The sequence below is a fragment of the Chlorocebus sabaeus genome, chromosome 16, assembly GCF_047675955.1.
Source record: "Chlorocebus sabaeus isolate Y175 chromosome 16, mChlSab1.0.hap1, whole genome shotgun sequence".
NCBI lineage: Eukaryota > Metazoa > Chordata > Mammalia > Primates > Cercopithecidae > Chlorocebus > Chlorocebus sabaeus.
In genome coordinates, this window is record NC_132919.1 from 36,444,988 (window position 1) to 36,467,913 (window position 22,926).

The 22,926-nt window shown below is 38.8% G+C and overlaps 1 protein-coding gene across 4 annotated transcripts in view; it reads right to left on the reverse strand.

Moving 5' to 3' along the window:
• USP32 (ubiquitin specific peptidase 32) overlaps positions 1 to 22,926 on the reverse strand; it is a 219,310-nt gene that overhangs the window by 101,980 nt on the left and 94,404 nt on the right. For all 4 annotated transcript variants that reach the window (XM_008011187.3, XM_037993075.2, XM_037993074.2 and 1 more), the window contains 2 exons: positions 17,422 to 17,540; positions 10,988 to 11,147 (listed from right to left, as the gene is read on the reverse strand). In XM_008011187.3, the coding sequence (XP_008009378.2) occupies positions 10,988 to 11,147; positions 17,422 to 17,540 (279 nt within the window). The remainder of the gene's footprint in view (positions 1 to 10,987; positions 11,148 to 17,421; positions 17,541 to 22,926) is intronic.

Genomic DNA, 22,926 nt, shown 5'->3' on the forward strand with positions numbered 1-22,926 from the left:
AAAATAACTTAATAATAGTTTCTTTTTTTTTAAGAGATAGGGTCTCACTCTGTTACCCAGGAATGATCATGGCTCAATGTGGCCTCAACCTCCTGAGCTGAAGTGATCCTCCCACCTCGGCCTCCAGAGTAGCTGGGAATATAAGCATGTGCTACCACATCTAGCTAATTTTTAAATTTTTTGTAGAGACGGGAACTTGCTGTTTCCCAGGCTGGCCTTGAACTACTGGGCTCAAGTGAGCCTCCCACCACAGCCTTCCAAAGTGCTGGGAGTACAGGCATGAGCTACTGCACCCGGACAATAAATAAAAATTTTAAAAGCCACATCATATTCTGGAAACATTTAGTAAAAACATATTATATGCCTGACATTGTACTAAAAACTACAGATATGACTGTGAACAAGACAACTATGTTTAGATTCTAGAACTGAAAACTGATCATTTTCTTCTAGTGTGGAAAGTACAATGAAAAAATAGTGAGTTTTCTGGGAGCACATATGTGGGTAGGCCCTGGAGGTCTTGATGTTTAAGGAGGTACATGAAGGGAATCTAAAAGTTAACTGCGGAAAGAAAAGGAGTGTGGCAGAAGAAGGAAATTATAAGCAGAGGTAAAACAGGATGTGTAAAAGTCTGAAGGTAAAACAGATAGTAATAGGACAGAAAGACAAAAAAGCAGTTGTTTTAATTCAAGAACAAGAAACAGGATCACCTACAGAAAGATTTATACCATGGACCCAAGATAAAAGGCAAAAGACAGAAAGAATTTTAGTTTCCAATGACAAAAAAAAAAAAAAGTGTTAAAGATAACAACTGAACCTGGAATAGTAGGTATTTCAGTCGCAACGCAAACATTTCAAAGAGAAGACGACGTGGAGCTGCTAGACTGCTTGGAGAGGACTATTCATGTACTACAGTATAGGGGATGGCATAGACAGATTTAAAATAGTGAAAGGCTGATTAAAACTAATCAATTAAAACTAATTACATTTTAACTTTATAGTCTGTCTCTCCAAACTCCAACACTGTATTAAACAACTATGGACAAAATGGAAAAAGAAAGGGTATTACAAGAAAAAACAAAAATGACTAGGGTTTGATCATTCAAAGTAGAATCAGGGGAGCAGAGGGAAGAACTATACTAACTTACTTCAAACTTTGAATTACATAGAATGTTTATGCTCCCTATACAGGCTTTCTGACTCAACATCATCATCTTCAAGATGTTCAGCATCATCACAAACATCGTATCTGTCCTCCTGTACCTCCAGTACAAACGGCTTTAAAGATTAACTTGTCATTAATCTTGTTGACTGGACACAGTGGCTCACACCTGTAATCCCAGCACTTTGGGAGTCTGTGGCAGGGGAGAATTGAGACCAGCCTGGGTAACATGTTGAGATCCGATCTCTACAAAGAGTTTTTAGAAATTAGCCGAGTGCAGTGAATGCACCTGTGGCCCCAGCTACTCAGGAAGCTGAGGCAGGAGGATCCCTTGAGCCTGCGAGGTCGAGGCTGCACTGAGTCATAGCTGTGCCAATGAACTCCTGCCTGCAGAGTAAGACTCTGTCTCAAAAAAAATAAAAAAACTTATCTATATTTCACAAGTAATTTTACAAATAAAATCTAAAGTATTTAAATAGCCAGGCATGCTGGCTCACACCTGTAATCCTAGCACTTTGGGAGGCTGAGGCAGGTAGATCACTTGAGCCCAGGAGTTTGAGGCCAGCCTGGGCAACATGGTAAAACCCCTTCTCTACAAAAAATACAAAACTTAGCCAGGCCTGGTGGCATGCGCCTGCAGTCCCAGCAAGTTGGGAGGCTGAGGTGGGGGGATCGCTTACACCTGGGAGGCGGAGGTTGCAATGAGCCTAGATAGGGCCACTGCACTCCAGCCTGGGCGACAGAGCCAGAACCTGTCTCAAATAATAATAACAACAATAATAATAATAATAAAGTATTTAAACTGCAAATTATGGTACAAAAATACAATGGTCTTGATTTAAAAATTAGTTAAGATGTATTAAACCATAAACACTTGAACTTTGGGCTAAAGTTCTGATTCCACTTCTTAATTTAAATAATAGATAAGTTAACAATAGTTTGAAATTTGCACTTCAGAAAAATGTAATTGCCATGACAAAATCTAAAATCTTGGGTAAACTGAGTAAGTTATTATTATTATTATAATTATTTGAGACGGAGTTTCACTCTTGTCACCTAGGAGTGCAATGGCACGGTCTCGGCTCACTGCAACCTCCGCCTCCTGGGTTCAAGCAATTCTCCTGTCTCAGCCTCCCGAGTAGCTGGGATTACAGGTGTCTGCCACCACACCCAGCTAACTTTTATATTTTTAGTAGAGACGGGGTTTAACCATGATGCCCAGGCTGGTCTTGAACTCCTGACCTCAGGTGATCCGCCCGCCTCAGCCTCCCAAAGTGGTGGGATTACTGGCATGGGGCACCACGCCTGGCCAAATCCAGTAAGTTAATTATTCTAAGTCTATACTGAATACAAATAGCTCCACAGTTTCCTTTCTGATTCACATCAAAGAGAACAAAATATGATTAAACATGGCAGTGTGTTCAACTTACTGTGACTTCAAATTTTACTTTGGAATTGTGTATGAAAAAGTAATTAAAGGCATCTGCATGCCAACATGTTATTCAGAAGTTAAAAATTATCATTCCTTTTTGTTTCCTAGATACCTTGGCTCATTACACAAATTTAAATGGAGTCGCTGATGCTTTAAAATAAATGTCTACTTATAAATCAGTTAATAACATTCCCTATTTTTATCACAAGTTTGTTTCCACATTCCTAACACATTATTAGAACAGTTCAATGTACCAAATATTATTTGAGTGGAAGAGCCTGCAAAGCATCAATAGTGAATTGTTTAGCCAGAATCAGAGTGAGAATGTATAGGTAATATAAATCATAGTCATCACATTGTAAACCTAACCATGTCAGAATTTCTCTAAGAAGTTTAGCAGTAATTCTGACTTTGTGACAATGCTTTTCATGGTAAGACCCACTAAGAGAGTAGCCACTTGCCAGAAGTCAGCAGCAATTCAGTTGTCTGTTGAATAAATTTATTGTTGGTTCTTTGTTTTTATAAATTATACAATAAAAGTAAACGAACTGGTAAGAAACACTTTCTTTCCACAAATCTGGGCAAGTTAATTTTTATACTGATCTACAGCCCTCTATTTGAAAATCTGCTTGATCCCAAAACAATTATTCTCTGAAGACAGAGGGGTAAGGACCACTGATATTCACAAAGCCAAGTGTTCACAAATATAAGAGGATGCATATTCATTATAAAACACATGCTCTAGCCGGGTGCGGTGGCTCACGCCTGTAATCCCAGCACTTTGGGAGGCTGAGGCAGGGGGATCATGAGGTCAGGAGTTCAAGACCAGCCTGGCAGAGATGGTGAAATCCCATCTCTACTAAAAATACAAAAAATTAGCCAGGCATGGTGGCAGGCACCTGTAATCCCAGCTACTCGGGAGGCTGAGGCAGGAGAATCACTTGAACTTGGAGGGCGGAGGTTGCGGTGAGCTGAGATCGCGCCACCACACTCCAGCCTGGGCAACAGAGTGAGACTCCATCTCAAAAAAACAAAAACAAAAACAAAAAAACCAAAAACATACATGCTCTATACCAGGCACAGGGCTGAGTCCTTTTATTAATAATAATAAAAGGTATTACCTAATTTACTCCTTAAAACAGCCTTATAAGGTATATTGTATCATTAGCCCTGCTTTACAAAGGAGAAAAAAGAAGTTCGAAGAGGTGAAATCTATCTCCCTCAGCAACAGTAAGTGGCAGGGGTAGTCTGTGTGACACAGAGGTTGAAGAACTACTAAATATTTTATCAGTGTTTCTCAAAATGCAGTTCGTGGTCCATCTACATCAAAATCACCCTGGATGTTTGTAAAGTACAGAGTCCTAAGGCCCACTAAATAAAAACATTTGCTGACAGAGCCAGTAACCTGCACTTTTAATAATTTCTCCAAATAATTCCAATGTTCAATATAGCTGGTAACTACCAATATACCATAGTAGACTTATGGCTGACTTGTTTTTAATTTGGGGGTATTTCTCTTGCAAGAAATAAGGATAGGACAAAACTCAACTAAGATGCCAGCAAATAAGAATGTTATAAATAACTGAGAAAACAGCATATTTCTTCAGGCTTTTACCATACGCTACTGATTTATTTCAATGGCTACCATGCAAATCAATGGGCACATTGTAAGAGCAGTTAAAATCACTACATATATTTAAAGCAAACTGACTCTTCATGTACCTAAACTGAATGCTAATCAATGTTCCATATCTGCCATCATTTAGCTAACCAAAAGTTTTGGAAGACCTTAGAACTTTGCAACTTTTGACAGTTCTTTAAATGTGTAAGTATCATAATTCATTTCCCCCTAAAAACATAATATACCTTTTTTTTTTTTTGAGACAGGGTCTCACTCTGTTGCCAGCCTGGAGTGCAGTGGCAAAATCTCGGCTCACCGCAACCTCTGCCACCACCTGGGTTCAAACTATTCTCCTGCCTCAGCCTCCCGAGTAGCTGGGGCTATAAGCACATGCCCTCACACCCAGCTAATTTTTGTACTTTTAGTACAGATGGGGTTTCTCCATGTTGGCCAGGATAGTCTCATTTTCTTGACCTCATGATCCACCCGTCTCGGCCTCCCAAAGTGCTGGGATTACAGGCTTGAGCCACCACACCCAGCCAAATATAGTCAACTTTTATGAGAACATCCCCATGCTTATGAAGTTGTTAAACCTTATTTAAACATGATGATTTATCTTGGTCCTTCTCCCCTTGGTACGGCTTTAGCCTTACAGTCCTAAGAGGACACATACCTTCTGCTCACTCTGGAGGCAATCAAATGTTTAAATCAAGACTTAGAATGTACAGTTCAAGAGGCTGAAAAATTTTCAATCCAGTTCAATCCAACAAAATGCATTTAGTCCACTAAACTAAGAAAAACTCAGAGGAATAGGACCTGAGTCATATTCTCAAGGGGCTTGCAACTTGGGGTAAACAAAGCCATTTCCAACAGACTTAGAGATAGGGCAAGAAGCAAATTAATTGTTTTAATTGAAATATAAAGTGTTGCAGAAATGCAAATAGTAAAATAAACTAACTCAAATTAAAGAGAAATGGACAAGCATGAATGAACAGGCAGCATCTATCTGAATTGGGCTTTGATGACAAAGAATCATCTCAATTGTCAAGGGTTGAAAGATGAGGTACATTCTTAAATGAAGAAAGATAAGGAGTGATGTATATAGGGTAGCTAGAATATAAAGTTCATGGTGTGGTCACGGTATATTGACCAGTGCTCTGTAGTTGAGGCAGAGAACATATGTGAGGAGAAATGAGTATGGGAAATTAAGTCAAGGATAGGAAACTAAGAGACTCTGAAGCCATGTTAAGGAATTTAAGCAAACGTTTCTGAGCAGAGAAGTGAAGTAATTAAAAGAAATGCAATGTCAATTTAATGTGAATTAAAAATACATTTAAAAAAAATTGTCCTTCATACTTTCATATCATTGAGAGGCAGTAAAACAAGAAAGATAAGAAATTTGTAATGATAGCACCAAGAAAGAAAGATGCAAGAAATATGTCTGAGTTAAGATGGATAGAATCTAATATGAAGCTTGACAAGGAAAAGTCAAAGTGAGTCAAGTTAGACACTGGAATTAAAAATATTATCAACCAGGATATAAAACACAGAAGGAAGAACATGTTTGCCCTTTTTTTTTTTTTTTTAAATACCTTTAGGTGGATTGAGGCAGGGGAAGATGAATTTGGCTTTAGATATGAGATTTAGGTGCTAGAAAATATAATCAGGAGGCATTTATTAAAATGAATCTGCAGTTTCAGAAATACCTCAAAAGCAGAAAAGTTCACCTAGGTATCACCTGCAAAGATAGGAAGGATAGGTGAGGCATGGAAATGGCTGTGATGAAGCAAAACATGTACATCATTCAAGAACAAAATAGAGTGAAGGGCTGATCTGTTCAAAATAACTTTTATTTTAAAAGTAGGTGGTAAAAGGGGAACAGTAAAACTCGTAAGAAATAATAAGAATATCAGGAAACTACAATGTTTCAAAAGTCAAAGGAGGAGAGAGTTTGAAGAAAACTGATTGGTCAACAGTGTTAAAATGCTGCAGAGATGTTAGGGGGTACATGAAACTAAAAAGAAAATAATCATTAGGAATTAGAAGGTCATTATTGTAGGTGAAACAATGAATGTACAGGAATACTTGTTTCAAATAATTCAAGATTTTGGTTTTTTTATTTGAGATGGAGTCTCGCCCTGTCACCCAGGCTAGAGTGCAGTGGCATGATCTTGGCTCACTGCAACTTCTGCCTCCCAGGTTCAAGTGACTCTCCTGCCTCTGCTTCCCGAGTAGCTGGGACTACAGGCGCCTGCCACCTGTAGTCTAATTTTTGTATATATTTTTTTAGTAGAGACGGGGTTTCACCATATTTGCCAGGCTGGTCTCGAACTCCTGACCCTGTGATCCACCCACCTCGGTTTCCCAAACTGTTGGGATTACAGGCATGAGCCACCACGCCCAGCCTAAGTCAAGATTTCTTAACAAGGCAAAAGTATTTTTAACTTTTAGATACTATTAAAAATCCAAAAAACTTCCCAATAAAAAGGTAAATAGAAAATATTATTTTCAAATAAAATGTAGCCATTTTTAACATATTGAAAATTACTTGACTGATTAAATAAATTTGTTTTCTCTAATACAGTGCTTTCAAAAACAGACAATATGCAGCTTCTGCATTCAAAGTAATTTTTTAATCAACTGACAAAGACTAGCTCCTTGACCAAATTTTTTAGGTTCCTCTAAGCTCACTTCTACTAAGTTTCATTCTTGGTCCCCTTCCTGTCATTGGTTTATCCTAGACCAGTTTTAGATAAGAATCCAGCAATAGTCATTCCCCTCAACTGGGGCCATTTTAGCAAGAATCCCCTACCTTTGATGTCTCCTCTTTGTAATTTTTTCCATCCACTGACCACCTCACCTCAATTCTTGGCTATAAATCCCCACTTGCTGTTGTTATATTGAGAGTTGAGCTTATCTCTCTCTCACTGCAATACCCTTAATTGCAACAGTCTTGAATAATGTCTTCCTTACTGTTTTAACAAATATCAGAATAATTTTTTCTTTAACACAACAAGGCATTTAAGGAAAGCAGTCACACTCTTGTCAATATTAACAGAAAAATAATTTACCATACAATCACAAATAAAAGTGAAAGTTCAACAGAATATCCATATGACTGACAACTTAAATACTAAGGTAAGTTAGAGTTTACACAGTGAGTATAAAAAGGTTCCCTCAATATTTTAAGCAAAATAATTTTTTAAAAGGCTTTCCTACTTAAAGACAAGGGCACTGAAAAGTAGTAGAATGAAGCTTATTGCCTATTCATGCCAGAACTTACCAGTCAGAACTTTTAATAATAACAGAATGAAAATGGGAGAAAGTAGTTGATATGTAATCAGTAGTCAAGTTATATGTCATATAAAGCAATGGATACAAATAGCACTTGACACCCACATTCCTCTATTCAGTCAACAAATACTTATTTAGGCTTGGCCCAAGGGAGGAAAGATAGAATAATAATGCAGACCCCTTATACCAGAAAGGATCCTACGAGTTAGGAGACATGACATGTACAAATAAGCAGAATGCTATAAATAGTTATAATACAAAGATGAATGGGATAAATTAATTGAAGAAAGGTACAAGTAAGGTGTTATCAGAGTTAGAGAAATGAGAGATAATTTCTGATAAGAAGGCAAGAAAAGGTTTCATGAAAAAAAAAAGAGAGTATGTGATTTAAGTCTTCATGCATGATTGTTAGGATTTAACAGGTAGAAGAAAAAGAGAAGGCATTTTAGTGATAGAAAGAAGCATAAGGGAAAAGCAGCCCAGGCACAATGGCTCACACCTGTAATCCCAGCACTTTGGGAGGCTGAGGCAGGTGGATCACCTGAGGTCAGGAGTTCAAGACCAGCCTGGTCAACATAGTGAAGCCCCGTCTCTAATAAAAATACAAAAATTAGCCAGACATGGTAGTGCATGCCTGTAATCACAGCTACCTGGGAGGCCAAGGCAGGAGAATCGCTTCAATCCAGGAGGTGGAGGTTGCAGTGAACTGAGATCACACCACTGCACTCCAGCCCAGGCAAAAGAGAAAGACTGTGTGTCAAAACAAAAACAAAAACAAAAACAAAACGGAAAAGCAGAGTGTATTAACAGTTTTCTGTATCCAATGGAAAGAAGAACAGTAGAAATTAACACTTAGGCCTGTGTTGAATTGAATACTGTCTCCCGAACATTCATGACTATCCGGAACCTCAGGGTACGGCCTTATTTGGAAACAGGGTCTTTGCAGATGTAATGAATTAAGGACCTTGAGGTAAAATTATCCTGGATTTATCATGGACCCTGAATCCAAAGAGGAAAGGACACAGAAACACATAGAGAAGGCCAGGAGAAGACAGAGGCAAAGACTGGGAGATGCTGCCACAAACCAAGGAATGCTTGGGGTCACCAAAAAATTGAAGAGGCAAGGAATAATTCTTTTCTAGGGACTGAGGCAGAGCAGGAAGCACCTTTTGAGGGGCTCAGGGGCCTAGGGGTCCCTGCATGCATGGAAATAAAGGATATTCCTGAGTTCCTTCAAGTGAAACTCTAGGCATCTATCTAGCCAGCCCTGAGAAATAAGTAACTTGTTAAGCCAGAAAGTAATAGTAGCCTAAAAGAAGATGTTTGATTTCCCTATAGCAACTAAAGATAACATCTTAATATGTGCCCGAGTTGTCATTCAGAAGAACAGACCCCCTCCCTCACCAAGAACCCACACTGAGCTGATCAGACCTTAGACCACAGGGGAACTAAAGACTCAATGCTTACTATCCTTCTTTGTTCTAAATTTCTTCCCAGGCTGGGTGTGGTGGCTCATGCCTGTAATCCTAGCACTTTGGGAGGCTGAGGCAGGTGGATCACTTGAGGTCAGGAGTTTGAAACCAGCCTGGCCAACATGGTGAAACCCCTTCTCTGCTAAAAATACAAAAAATTTAGCTGGGCGAAGTGGCAGACACCTATAATCCCAGCTACTCAGGAGGCTGAGGCAGAAGAATCACTTGAACCTGGGAAGTGGAGGTTGCAGTGACCAGAGATCGTGCCACTGCACTCCAGCCTGGGCGACAGAGCAATACTCCATCTCAAATTAATTAATTAATTAATTTCTTCCTGAAGGGCCTGGAGGGAGTCATACCCATGAGCCAATTAATGTTCTTTTCTGCTGACCTCAAATTTTAAAAAGATGCTTCTCTTCCTTAACCAATTGCAAATCAGAAAACCTTTAAATCTGCCTACCTACCTATTACCTACCTGTAAGCTCCCCCCCTTCAAGATATCCCACCCTTTTAGGCCAAAACCAATGAGTATCCTTCATGTATTGATTTATGATTTTTGCCTGTAGCTTCTATATTCCTGAAAGTTACCCTTGCCTTTAAAAACCCTTACCTGTGAGCCTTGGGGAGGTCAGGCTTTGAGCATATACCTGGTCCTCTTTGCTTAATGCCCTATAAATGTCTTCCTTTCTACTGCTACAAAAACTCTGGCGTAGATATGTGATTTTACTGAGCCAGGTAAGCAGACCCAACTCCAGTTCTATAACAGGACTTCAGAGGGAATACAGTCATATAAACATCTTGATTTCAGCTGCTAAAACTGAGTTAAATGTCTCGTTTCAGTTTATGAATTGTGGTAATTTGTTTTTGTTTTTGTTTTGAGACGGAGTCTCGCTTTGTCGCCCAGGCTGGAGTGCAGTGGCCGGATCTCAGCTCACTGCAAGCTCCGCCTCCTGGGTTTACGCCATTCTCCTGCCTCAGCCTCCCAAGTAGCTGGGACTACAGGCGCCCGCCACCTCGCCCGCCTAGTTTTTTGTATTTTTTAGTAGAGACGGGGTTTCACCGTGTTAGCCAGGATGGTCTCGATCTCCTGACCTCGTGATCCACCTGTCTCGGCCTCCCAAAGTGCTGGGATTACAGGCTTGAGCCACCGCGCCAGGCCGAATTGTGGTAATTTGTTACAGCAACCCTAGGAAACTAATATAGCTTAGTTAAGGACAATTCACAGAGGGCTATATTTTCCATGCCCAACATTTCTTTTTATTACATTTTGAAAAAACCAAAATACTGACCAAAAAAATTTCTCAGGCCGGGAGTCGTGGCTCATGCCTGTAATCCCAGCACGTTGGGAGGCTGAGGCAGGTGGATCACGAGGTCAGGAGATCAAGACCATCCCGGCTAACATGGTGAAACCATGACTCTACTAAAAATACAAAAAAATTAGCCAGGTGAGGTGGCAGGCGCCTGTAGTCCCAGCTACTCGGGAGGCTGAGGCAGGAGAATGGCGTGAACCCAGGAGGCGGAGCTTGCAGTGGGCCAAGATCACGCCACTGCCCTCGAGCCTGGGCGACAGAGACTCCATCTCAAAAAAAAGAAAAAAAAGTCTCGGCTGGGCACAGTGACTCACGACTGTAATCCTAGCACCTTGGGAAACTGAGGTGGGAGGATTACTTGAGCCCAAGAGTTCAAGACCAACATAGGCAACATAGACCCCTGCAGTCTCTACAAAAGATAAAAAAAATTAGCCAGGCATGGTGGTGAATGCCTGTAGTCCCAGGGGCTCAGAAGGATGAGGTGAGAGGATTGGTTGACCCCAGGATGTAGAGACTGCTGTAAGCCACAATGGTGCCACTGCACTCCAGCCTAGGACAGAGCGAGACCCTGTCTCAAAAAAATAAAAAATTTAAAAATTTAAATAAATTTCTCCTTTATAAACATATTCTCATATTACCAGTCAATTATATATTTTTAAAAAGGCAAAAAGAAAACAATGAAATGTCATTACTTACAATGCGTGACTCCAGCCAGAGTTTGGTAGAAAGTAGGAGTATCACTATCATCAGTGAGGGTAACATACACACCTCCAGATAGAAGCCATCGAGAGAAAGTAAAAGCATCTTTGTTTAGAAAAAGCCAATTTCTAAACTTTTCATAGTTTACCTTTTCACCCTAAAATTAAAACAAGAAAGCATAAGTTTAGTCAAATTTTAAGGTATCTTACTTGGAACCTGCACAACCTGAAATTCACAATTAGTTGGTATTTACCTTTCTGATATCTATAAAGGAAGGATTATCTAATAACACTGCAGTGTGTGTGTGTGTGTATATATATATAAATATATATGGAAATCAAACTGTTTTAAAAAATAATTGTACTTCATAACTTCTACTTGCATAAAATCTGTATGTTAATTACAAATTATTTCATCAATTCAGTAAAGCAGTACACTGCCAATAAGCCAGAGTTTGTTTGCTAAAATATATCCCAAAATCAGTAAACTGCATTTTGTTGTTGTTGTTTTTGTTTGTTTGTTTGTTTTGAGACGGAGTCTCGCTCTGTCACCCAGGCTTGAGTGCAGTAGCGTGATCTCAGCTTACTGCAAGCTCCACCTCCCGGGTTCATGCCATTCCCCTGCCACAGCCTCCCGAGTAGCTGGGACTACAGGTGCCTGCCACCACGCCCAACTAATTTTTTGTATTTTTTAGTAGAGACGGGCTTTCACCGTGTTAGCTCTGGATGGTCTTGATCTCCTGATCTCGTGATCTGCCCATCTCAGCCTCCCAAAGTGCTGGGATTACAGGCGTGAGCCACCATGTCCAGCCATCTGCATTTCTTTAAACATTTAATAAATCCAATTTTTCATTTGCCTTATCCCTCTTCTTTAGCACTCTTTAATCTGCCTGAGTTACTATATTGTAATTAAATCTGTATGGAATTAAAATACTCTTTAAATTCCATTTGTGAATTAATAACAACTATCCAGGTGTCCTCCTAGAGTAGACAATCAGGATCCCAGAAGGCATCACTGAAAACATGTATGCACACAGAGAACAAAAAGAAGCAAGTTGATTTCTGTTTCTTTGCTTTCTTTCCAGGTAATTGTCTTGATAAATCTCTGGAGAAAAGTATCCAGGCTGAAAAAGAGCATCACATGGTTGTTCAAGCCAATCCCTTTGCTTGGAAGACAAGAGATCCTAGGTTTAGTGGGAGCCAGGTATTTCTAAGCAGAAAAAGGGAGAAGCAATTCACAAGGAAATACAATGAAGTTACAACCTAAACTATTTGATCAGGAAAAAAAGAGAAAGAAATACAATGAATAATGACAGTCAAGATTAGAGCAGCTCTAATCCTAATAGACATGTTAAAGAATACAAATAATTAGTTACCTAAAAGAGATATGGTAGAAACATATCTACATTGTTTAGTAGCATCCTATTAAGTGAGGCAATACTCTTAGCCTGGTAGTTTCAGAACATTTACCATGAGTGCAATCCAAGCAATCAAGACATTGACAGTCTTGTTTTTCTGAACGGAAGAATATGGTGTGAAAGTTGATCATACAAATTGGGTCATAACTAAATCAGAGTCAACAGGCCCAGGGGAGAAGCATTCAGGATACACTGCTCTTGAAATAAATTCTCTGTAAGTCCAGCTGCTGAGATGATTTGCTGCAACTAATTCTGCCCACCACCATCGCCCACCAACTGGAGTTTGCCAGCTCCCTAAAGCTTTACTAACACCAAAGAACTTTCTCTCAGGATCACATGTAACACTCCCTTTTTTAGAAAACTCCTAATCTTTCTTTGTTATTTGGACATACTGAAGACCACCCAGTCTGCATGTATGCTCTATACACTTTTGACACTGATAATGACATTCAGACATGTTGTAGGGACATATGAGTACTCCGCCAACATGTTTAGAAATGAGAGTTCCTCCCCATATTCTTTCTGTATCCCACATTTAGTCTAGAAAGCAGCTTAGTAGTATAAATTCTACAAACTGATGCACATTTTTACACACATTAAAATCTCTGACATTGGGATAAGTCTTAAAATCAATAGCATCCTTTAATTGTAATTTCTTAGCGGTTGTGATATTGTTAAATATATATTTGGTCTTCATCTCTTTTGCTGGCATGCAACTCCTAAAATTCTTGTAGTCTCCAAAGTGATAAATGACTCTGCATGCTAATGAATTGACCCAAGGCTGGGTAGGGGGCTGCTAGATAGCCTCAGGATGGGGGCTGGCCAAAGGAAAAAAAAATGATTAACTTCTAGGGAGGGAGGGGAGAGGGCTGAAATTTGGGCTGATTACCAGTGGTAAACGATTTAATCAATCATGATCACTAGTGAAGATGTCTAGGGGGCAGTTTTGTGGAACTAATCCCTCAACCTGTGGGATCTGATGCTATCTCCAGGTAGACCTTCTACCACCTTCACATATAGCTAATACTAAATGTTTACAATGTCCTAGTGACTGTTCTAAATATTTCAAATACTAATTTAATCTTCAAAACACTCCCTACAGAAGGCACTATTATTACCCCCATTTTACCATAAGAAAACCAAGACACCAAAAGGTTAAGGAATTTGCATACTGTTATACAGTGGAAGAAAGAGGACTGAACTCAGGTAGTCCAGGCTCCAAAGTTAGCACACTGCCTGTCTAAGTGAAATACAAAGTAATCGCTGAAGTTCACTGGCTAATTGGGAATCATTCCACAAAACTGGTAGACCAAAAATTACACTGTCAAATCTGATTTTTTGTTTTTGAGTCATGAATCTCTTCTAAAAAGAGAAGAATAGTATAAAATATAAATTTCCATTTTAAGAGTCAACAACCTAAAAGAAGTCAGTGACAAAGAAAAATTCATACAACACCTAGGTGGATTTCTTTATAACTTCATCTGTCAAGGGTAATAATAAAGCACAAGACAGAAAAAGCTGAGACCCATATCACTTAAATCTAAGCACTAGGTCCTTATATTTTACCTAAAGTGCTTTTCTTTGTGTGTGTGTGTGTGTGTGTGTGTAAACACAAAAACACCACAAAGCATTGTTATTGAAGGTCTGAACTAACCTATTCTAATATAAATACTTGGATAGCAAGGTTCTACATACAATCATCAGACACACTACTCAGATATTAGAGCAGGCAAATAAATCAAATAGTTGAATCAAATACCAATAGCCCATTTACAAGGTTGGTTTTATACCAACTAGAGGTATCTAATAATTCAAATAGCCATATACATGAGCTTCACATTTCTTTGATCTTTTCTTCTCTAAAGATCTTATTAAAAATACCACCAACTTAGGCATTAATTACCATAGTCTTATGATGTCTTTATTATAGTTACTTCCCCTTCCCATTATTGAAATTGAAGCATTCCAACTTCCCATCACAATTTCCTCTTATGAGTACATTCCATCTAGCATACTGACACCAGCAATTTTTTAATTCCACAGGACCTACACCAATGACCTACCTGCAGGTCACCAAATTTAATGATCACTTCTCAGTGATCAAAAGTCAACTCACTAGACCTTTCAGGGTATTTGACATACTTGAGTTCTCCTTCCTTCTTGAAACGTTGGCCTCAGTTGGCTTCTAGGACACTATTCTCTTTTATTAATCCTCTTTTCTTGCAGGCCATTTCTTATTGATCTGTTTTGAGTCCTCTTCATCTCTTCAAACTCTAAACACTGGATTACAGGACTCGCTCTTCCAACCTGTTTTCTATCTACACTTACTCCTAGATGATCTCATCCTCACCTGTAAGCCAACAACAAATCCTTTCTCCTCAACAACAAATTTATATATCAAAAATCACATTTGACAACTCCACTTGAGTGCCTAATAGGATTCTCAAGTGTAATTACATCTTTCTTGACATCCAACTCCCTAATCTGCTTCTCCATTACTCTTAGCCATCTCAGGTAGCAGTAACTCCATTCATTTACTGAATCAGGCTAAATACTAATCATCTTCCCTCTACTCATTCTGTCACATAGTCCATAATCAATACAAGAAAAAATTCTAGGCCAACTCTACCTCTGAAATAAACGCAGAATCTAAAAACTTCTCATTACCTCACTGCTACACCATGATCTAAATGATTGATTAAATCACTGACCTTTGGTAATCATAATCCTCATGCCTGGATTATTCAGATACCTCAACTGGACTCAGTTCAACCTACTTCCCACATAAGATCCAAAGTTATCACATGTTAAAAAAAAAAAAGCAACTTATATTTTGTTACTACTCTACTCAAAACCTTCCAGTGGTTTCTATCTCACTCAGGGTAAAAGTCAAAGGACTCACACTGTTCTATAAGACAATATATAATCATTTCCTACCACTCCCCTGTTCACATCATTCCAATTAAATTGGCCTTGTTATTGTTCCTTGGACATACAACAATACCCCCACCTCAGGGTCTTTGATTCTCTTGATGAAAAGTGGTCCCCCAAATATCTTCATGGTTTTCTTTCTCACTTGCTATAAATTCTTTACTCAAATCTTACTTATCTGACAGACCTAACCATTCTATATAAAATATCAAGATTCAGATTTTCGATATTACCACCTTCTTCCTTTATTCTACTTTATTTTCCCCTATAGCCCTAATTATCAGCTAATACATGTGCCTGCTATTGTGCTTAAATTGTTAGAGTACTGGGTGGCCAACCACACTTAGTTTCCATCTGCAAAAATGAGAATGTCTGCATAAACTTTATTAAAATGAAAAAATATCATACTTCCTGAAAAAGAAAAAAGAGTATTAATGTTTTGGACATCTATGTCAAAAATCCAATCAGTCAGGTTTGCTAGATTGTCTTTTTTTCTTACAAGCAAATTTTTATTATGGGGAAAAAACCAAATCATAGCTCAGTTTGTCCTGAAGTCGTAAATTGCTATCACAGCAACTTCCAGTCAATATGTCAGAACCAAAAACACAGGAAGCACATCCTTTTGCACCTGACACTTGGAAATACTGGATAAAATGTTAACAACATAACCACCACCAAAAACTGCACGCTAAGCTCAAAAGCAAGAGATATCACCAGGGGATATCAACACAGGAGATATTCAAAACCAGAGGGGTAAGAAACTAATGACAGACAGTCCAAATATGTATCAGAACCAGATACATGCAAATGACTGAAATACGGACAATCAATGTCTATACAGTCATGAAGGCAGCGCTAACTCCCCAAATAAAATAAAGAACAATGAAGGACTGTCATACTGGTGAAATGGAATTGTGTCAAAAAGCCACTCATAAGAAACTGGGCAGCACTCAGTGCTGCATGAAAGAATCAGAACTTCTTGGATTTTTTTTTTTTTTTTTTTGGAGACGGAGTCTTGCTCTGTTGCCCAGGCTGGAGTGCAATGGCACGATCTCGGCTCACTGCAAGCTCTGCCTCCCGGGTTTATGCCATTCGCCTATGGGACTACAGGCGCCTGCCACCACGCCCGGCCAATTTTCTTTTGTATTTTTTAGTAGAGACGGGGGTTTCACCGTGTTAGCCAGGATGGTCTCAATCTCCCGACCCCGTGATCCACCCACCTCGGCCTCCCAAAGTGTTGGGATTACAGGTGTGAGCCACTGCGCCTGGGCAAATCAGAACTTCTAAAGGGATGTTTACTCTACAATCACTAAGGACTTTTCACATACTAGCAGACCTCTGAAAAGAAAAATAAAATAATTCTCTCTGTTAAAAGATATACTTTTCCTATCATTGAATTGCTTCTATTGTTTAATTTTTCTATAAAGGCACAATGAAAATATATTATTTTTGAAAACAGAAAAAATGACTTTTCCCCCCTCTGGTAGAGTTGGGGTCTTGCTACATTGTCCAAGCTGATCTTGAACTCCTGGGCTCAAGAGATCTTCTCGCCTGGGTCACCCAAAGTACTTGGATTACAGGTGTGAGCCACCTTGCCTGGCCCAAAGATGACAATTTTTTAACACAAATATTTCACTATGCAAATCAACTAGGTGAAATAAATGACAAAATAGGCCTTGATAAAACAGGTCACAGATGGCTCAAGGCTAATGAATGAATGATATCCATGATGAAAAGCAAAGACACTACAACATGAGCACTGTTTCAGGTTTCTGCAGGAATGTGTGTGTGTGTGTGTGTGTGTGTGTGTATTGCTGTGTTAATGTGAGCATATAGGATTGTGTTTCATTATACTCTAAGTATGAATAGTTGCCTTTACAGTAGATTTGAAAATTTTCAGATTCACAAATATAGCAGTAATGAGAGTCATGGAATAGCACATAAATAGAAACATCAATAAATATAAAAATACCAAAAGTAATCTGTACATAAACATCTGTTTGTCATACTTAAAACTTATTACACGACTAAGAGTTAATACTTTGTCAACGAAAAGGGATAAAATGTAAATCTTTAAATATACCTCTGAGAAACACTTCCTGAGTGTATCTGGGACTTTACCATCCACCACATGGAGCATTCTTTCCATTTCTTCCCGTATAACATAGTTCCCAGATTCACTTGAAAACAGACTAAAAATGTCTAAGAGAAAGAAAGAATAGATTAATCTTAAAAAGATCAAATATACGTGGTGGAAGTAGGGAGAAAAGAGAAAGCTACAATAACTGAGTGATTACTAGGACTAAGCACTTTATAAATACATTTATTCCTTAAAATAACCCAGCAACAAAAATTTAAAACAGCAGTATAGTATCTTTTCAAACATGCCAAATTTGCAAACATCTTTAGGTATAACAATACAAAGTGTTAGCAAAGACTAGGACAAACATGACCTCTTATACACTGTTAATAGGAGCATAAATTATTGCAACCATTTTCATGAGTAATTTGGCAAAATCTAGTAAAGGTCAAGAGACATTTCATCTTTGAAAAACTCTGATACCTGCGTACAAAATACAGGATGTTCACTGAAATACTGTTTGTAAGAGCAAAACTTAGGGAAAAAAAGGTAAATGTCTATCAACAAGAGAACAGGTAAAATGAGATACACACAATGAAATACTACATAGAAGTTAAAATATGTTTCAAGATGGATAAATATCAAAAAATATAATATTCAGAGGAAAAGCAAATGACAAAATCATCCGTATAGTACAGTAGTACCCCCTGATCCATGGTTTTGCTTTCCAAGGTTTCAGTCACCTGTGGTTAACAGAGGTCCAAAAATATTAAATGGAAATTTCCAGAAATGAACAATTAATAAACTTTAAATTGCACACTGTTCTGAGTAACATGATAAAATCACTTGCCTCCCTCTTTATCCCACCTGGGACCTGAATGATCCTGTTGTCCAGTGTATCCACATGCTATCTGCCTGTTAGTCACTTAGTGGCCATTTTGGTTATCAGACTTATAGATCACAAGAAGAGTGAGTACAGTAAGATATTTTAAGAGTGCAAGTGACCATATTAACATAACTTTTATTATAGTATGTTGTTATAATAGTACTATTTTATTGTTGTTGTTAATATCTTACTGTGCCTAATTTTTAAATTAATCTTTATCATAGATATGTATGTATAGGAAGAAACAGTATATATAGGGTTTGGGAATATCTATGGTTTCAGACATCCACTGGGAGGGTCTTGGAACAGATCTGTGCAGATAAGGGGGAACTAATGTGTACTATTTATTTAAAACTTTAAAACTGCAAAGTAGTTGACAATGTTTTAGGACACATAAACATGTTATAAAAGTATTACAGCCAGCATGAGAAATGAATCACCAAATTCATGAAAGTAGTAACCTCTGGAGAGGGAAGAACAGAATGGGATCATGAAGGGATACAATGAAAACCTCACCTTAGTTTTAATATTTTTAAAAAATCAAATCAGGGACATAGGATGCAATGTTAAGAAATAGTAAAGCTAGGTGGAGGTACGTATTATATGTATGTTTGAAATATGGTTGTTATAAGCTGAATTTTATCCCCCTAAAGATATACTGAAGTCCTAACCTTAAAGTACCTGTGTATGTGAGATTATCTGGAAACAGAGTCTTTGTAGGTATAATCAAGTTAAGATGAGGTCATTAGGGTGGGACCCAACATAATATGACTGCTGCCCTTATAAGAAGAAAAGCACAAACAGAAAAAAAAGCCATGCAGGCTTTTTTTCACTATGCAAATCAACTAGGTGAAATAAATGACAAAATAGGCCTTGATAAAACAGGTCACAGATGGCAGGGTCACATAAGACAGGCAGGGATTAGAATGATACAGTTGCAGGCCAAGGAACCCCAAGGATTGTAGTCATCCCAGAAGCAAGAGAGAAGAAAGAATTTTCCCCTACAGGTTTTAGAGAAAGCATGGCCCTGCTGACACTTTGATTTTAGACTTTTAGCCTTCAGAACTGTGAGATAATAAATATCTGTTGTTCTAAGCTACCTAGTTTGTGGTGCTTTGTTATGGCAGCCCTAGAAAACTAATACAATCACGTTTTAAAAAACGAAGAAACTTTAAAAATATGTTTGTGACTTAAAAAAGTGTTACCAGTTGTACCTCAGTATCCATAGGGGATTAGTTACAAAACCCCCAAGGACACTAAAATCTGCAGGTGCTCAAGCCTCATATAAAATGGCATGGTATTTGCATGTGAAACCTAAAAAGAAAATCCTAAGCACCCCACCCAACTGAACAGACTCCCTCTCTTGGCCAAGGGGGCCCCAGAAAATCCTTAAAAACAGATACTGGTCATGAGGGGATGGGCAGTCAGACACATCTCATTATACCCAATCCCTTTTGCGGTTTAGATGCAACAACTAAACAGCATTAATGTTAAAATAAAGATCATAAGACTGACAGACTCTGTGGCAGAAAGATACCAAATTGCAAACAAAACCTAAAGCTATGCCAGGCAAGGATTAAGTCATGTACCTCTACACTTAAAGAATAAACTGCCAGGTGTGGTGGCTCACATTGGTAATCCCAGCACTTTGGGATGCCAAGACGAGAGAATCACTTGAGGCCAGGAGTTCGAGACCAGCCTGGGTAACATAGCGAGACCCCTATCTCTACAAAAAATTTAAAAATTAGCTTGGCATTGTGGCACATGCCTGTAGTCCCAGCTACTCAGAAGGCTGAAACAGGAGGATCACTTGAGCCCAGCAGTTCAAGGCTGCAGTGAGCTATCTTGCCACTGTACTGCAGACTGGGAGACAGAATGAAACCTTGTCTGAATCAACCAATCAATAAATTATGTTCTAACTGCTACAATATTTTTCTTTTTCTTTTTTTGAGACAGAGTCTTGCCCTGTTGCCCAGGTTGGAGTACAGTGGCATAATCTCGGCCTACTGCAAACTCCACCTCCTGGGTTCAAGCAATTCTCCTGTTTCAGCCTCCCTAGTAGCTGGGATTACAGTCACACGTTACCACGCCCAGTTAATTTTTGTATTTTTAGTAGAGACGGGGTTTCACCATGTTGGTCAGGCTGGTCTCGAACTCCTAACCTCAGGTTATCCACCTACCTCAGCCTCCCAAAGTGCTGGGATTACAGGCATGAGCCACCGCGCCTGGCCATTTTTCTTTTTCTCTAGCAGTTATTGAATAAGCACTGGCCTTGAGATAAGCAATACTGAAACAATTGCAGCTCATTTACCACAAAATGCTAACATACTGACTCCTGTTCCACAAGCCATAACTACAGCTTTGACTGGACAAGAGAGCTATTTCAGTAACTATCAACAAGTTAGTGGTCTCCTGATAAGAAGACCACTGACCACGGACTGGTTCTGGCTGGTTTACAAAGGCTGCCCACTTGACTGCCTTGGTGTCCTTGTTTCATCTTTTGACTTATAGGGCCTAACTGTAATACATTTAAATGTTAATTCTCCACCCCAAAGTAAACATGGGACACGTATAACATGTACGTTTGTTCAGTACACATGTGTCAGGAACCACTTCATGAATATTCATGGCCCCTCCGATAAGTTGTTGAATATGTACAACTGGCCAACCTCTTCAGCATAAGTCTCTGTTCCATTCATCCTTGCATAGTACCTGTTTGGGGTTATCTGCTGGAGGCTATGTTTCTCAGGCTGTCAGAATGGCCACCTTGCAGGCTGTAACCCTTTATAAGAAATAAAGTCTCCTTTCCAAATTTACAGATATAATTAAATAAAGTCTCCTTTCCAAATTTAGAGATATCATAATTTTTTTCAGTTGACACATATAACCTATCCACATCCTCCCATATATTTTAAATCATCATTAGGTTATTTATAGTGCCTAAAACAATGTGAATGCTATGTAAATAGTTGTTATAGTGTGTTGCTTTTTATTTGTATTATTTTTATTGCTATACTGTTACCTTAAGTTCCTGGCCTCAAAAAGATCCTCCTGCCTCAGCCTCCCAAATAACTAGGATTACAGGCATGCACTACCATACCTGTCTGGTATTTTTAATTATTGCTGCCTGGGGCCAATTTCTATTTCTGCTGGTGAAGAAATGCTAATTTGGAAAAACCAAGACCACAATTATATTCTAATACATAAAACTGGGTTTATGGATACATTCATTATCTTGATTATGGTAATGGTTTACTGGGCATATACATGTGTCAAAACATATACAAATGTATAACTAAGTATGCTGGCTCATGTCTCTAATCCTAGCACTTTGGAAGGCAGAGGCAGAAGGATCAGTTGAGGCCAAGAGTTTGAGTCCAGCCTGGGCAACCTAGCAAGACCCTATCTCTACAAAAATAAAATAAAGAAAATTAATTAGCTAGGCACGGTGGCATGCACCTATAGTCCTAGCTACTTGGGAGGCTGAGGTAGGTGGATCACTTGAGCCCAGGAGTTAAGGGCTGCAGTGAGCTATGTGCCACTGTGCCACTATACTCTTGCCTGGGCTACAGAGTGAGGCTATCTCCTCTGTCCCCTATCCCCTCAAAAAAAAAAAAACAAAAACAAAACCACATATCAAAATATATACTTTATATATGTGCATATTATTGTATGACAATTATACCTCAAAACTTTTTTAAAAAATGATCTCTTTATCCATTTCGTGCTACTATAATAGAATACCACAGATCTAGCAACTTATTATAATGAACAGAGATTTATTTCTTACAATTCTGGAGGCTAAGAAGTCCAAGGTCAAGGCACCTGCATCTGGCAAGGACCTTCTTGCTCTTCTAATATCCCATAGCAGAAAGCAGAAGAGCAAGAGAACACATGCAAGAGGGAGAGAGAAGGAGGCTGAATTCTTCCTTTATAAGGATGCCACTCCTGTGGTAAGAAGCTCACTCCTGAGGTAACAGCATTAATTCATTCATGCATGCAGACCCCTCATGACGTAATCATCTCTTAAAGATCCCACCTCTCAACACTGTTGCACTGCAGATTAAGTTTCTACCCATGAACTTTGGGTAATGTGTTCAAACCTTAGCAAGAATTAAAAATAATGGTCTAGATTCAGGAATAGGAGAGGATTCTAAGAAATTCAGAAGTAGTCCCAGGGCAGTATATTAGTCTGTTGAGGCTGCTGTAACAAAATACCATAAACTGGGTGCTTATAAATAACAAATTTATTTCTCACAGTTCTAGAGGCTGGGAAGTACACCATCAATTTGGTGTCTGGTGAAGGACTACTTCCTAGTTCATAGACAGCCACCTCTCATTGTACCCTCACACGGAGGAAAATATAAAGGGTTTCTCTAGGGCCTCTTTTATTAGGGCACTTTATCCCACTCATAAGATACTTATGATTAACCCTCATGACCTAATCACCTCCCAAAGGCCCCATCCCCTAATACCAACCACCTTGGTGGTTAGGATTTCAATATATGAATTTTGAGGGAGACACAAACATTCAGACCATAGTAGGCAGATTAGAAAAGGAAGAAGGAAGAGAGAAAGACCCAGAATATGGTAGTCAAGAATAAAAGTGTAGGAATTTTGGG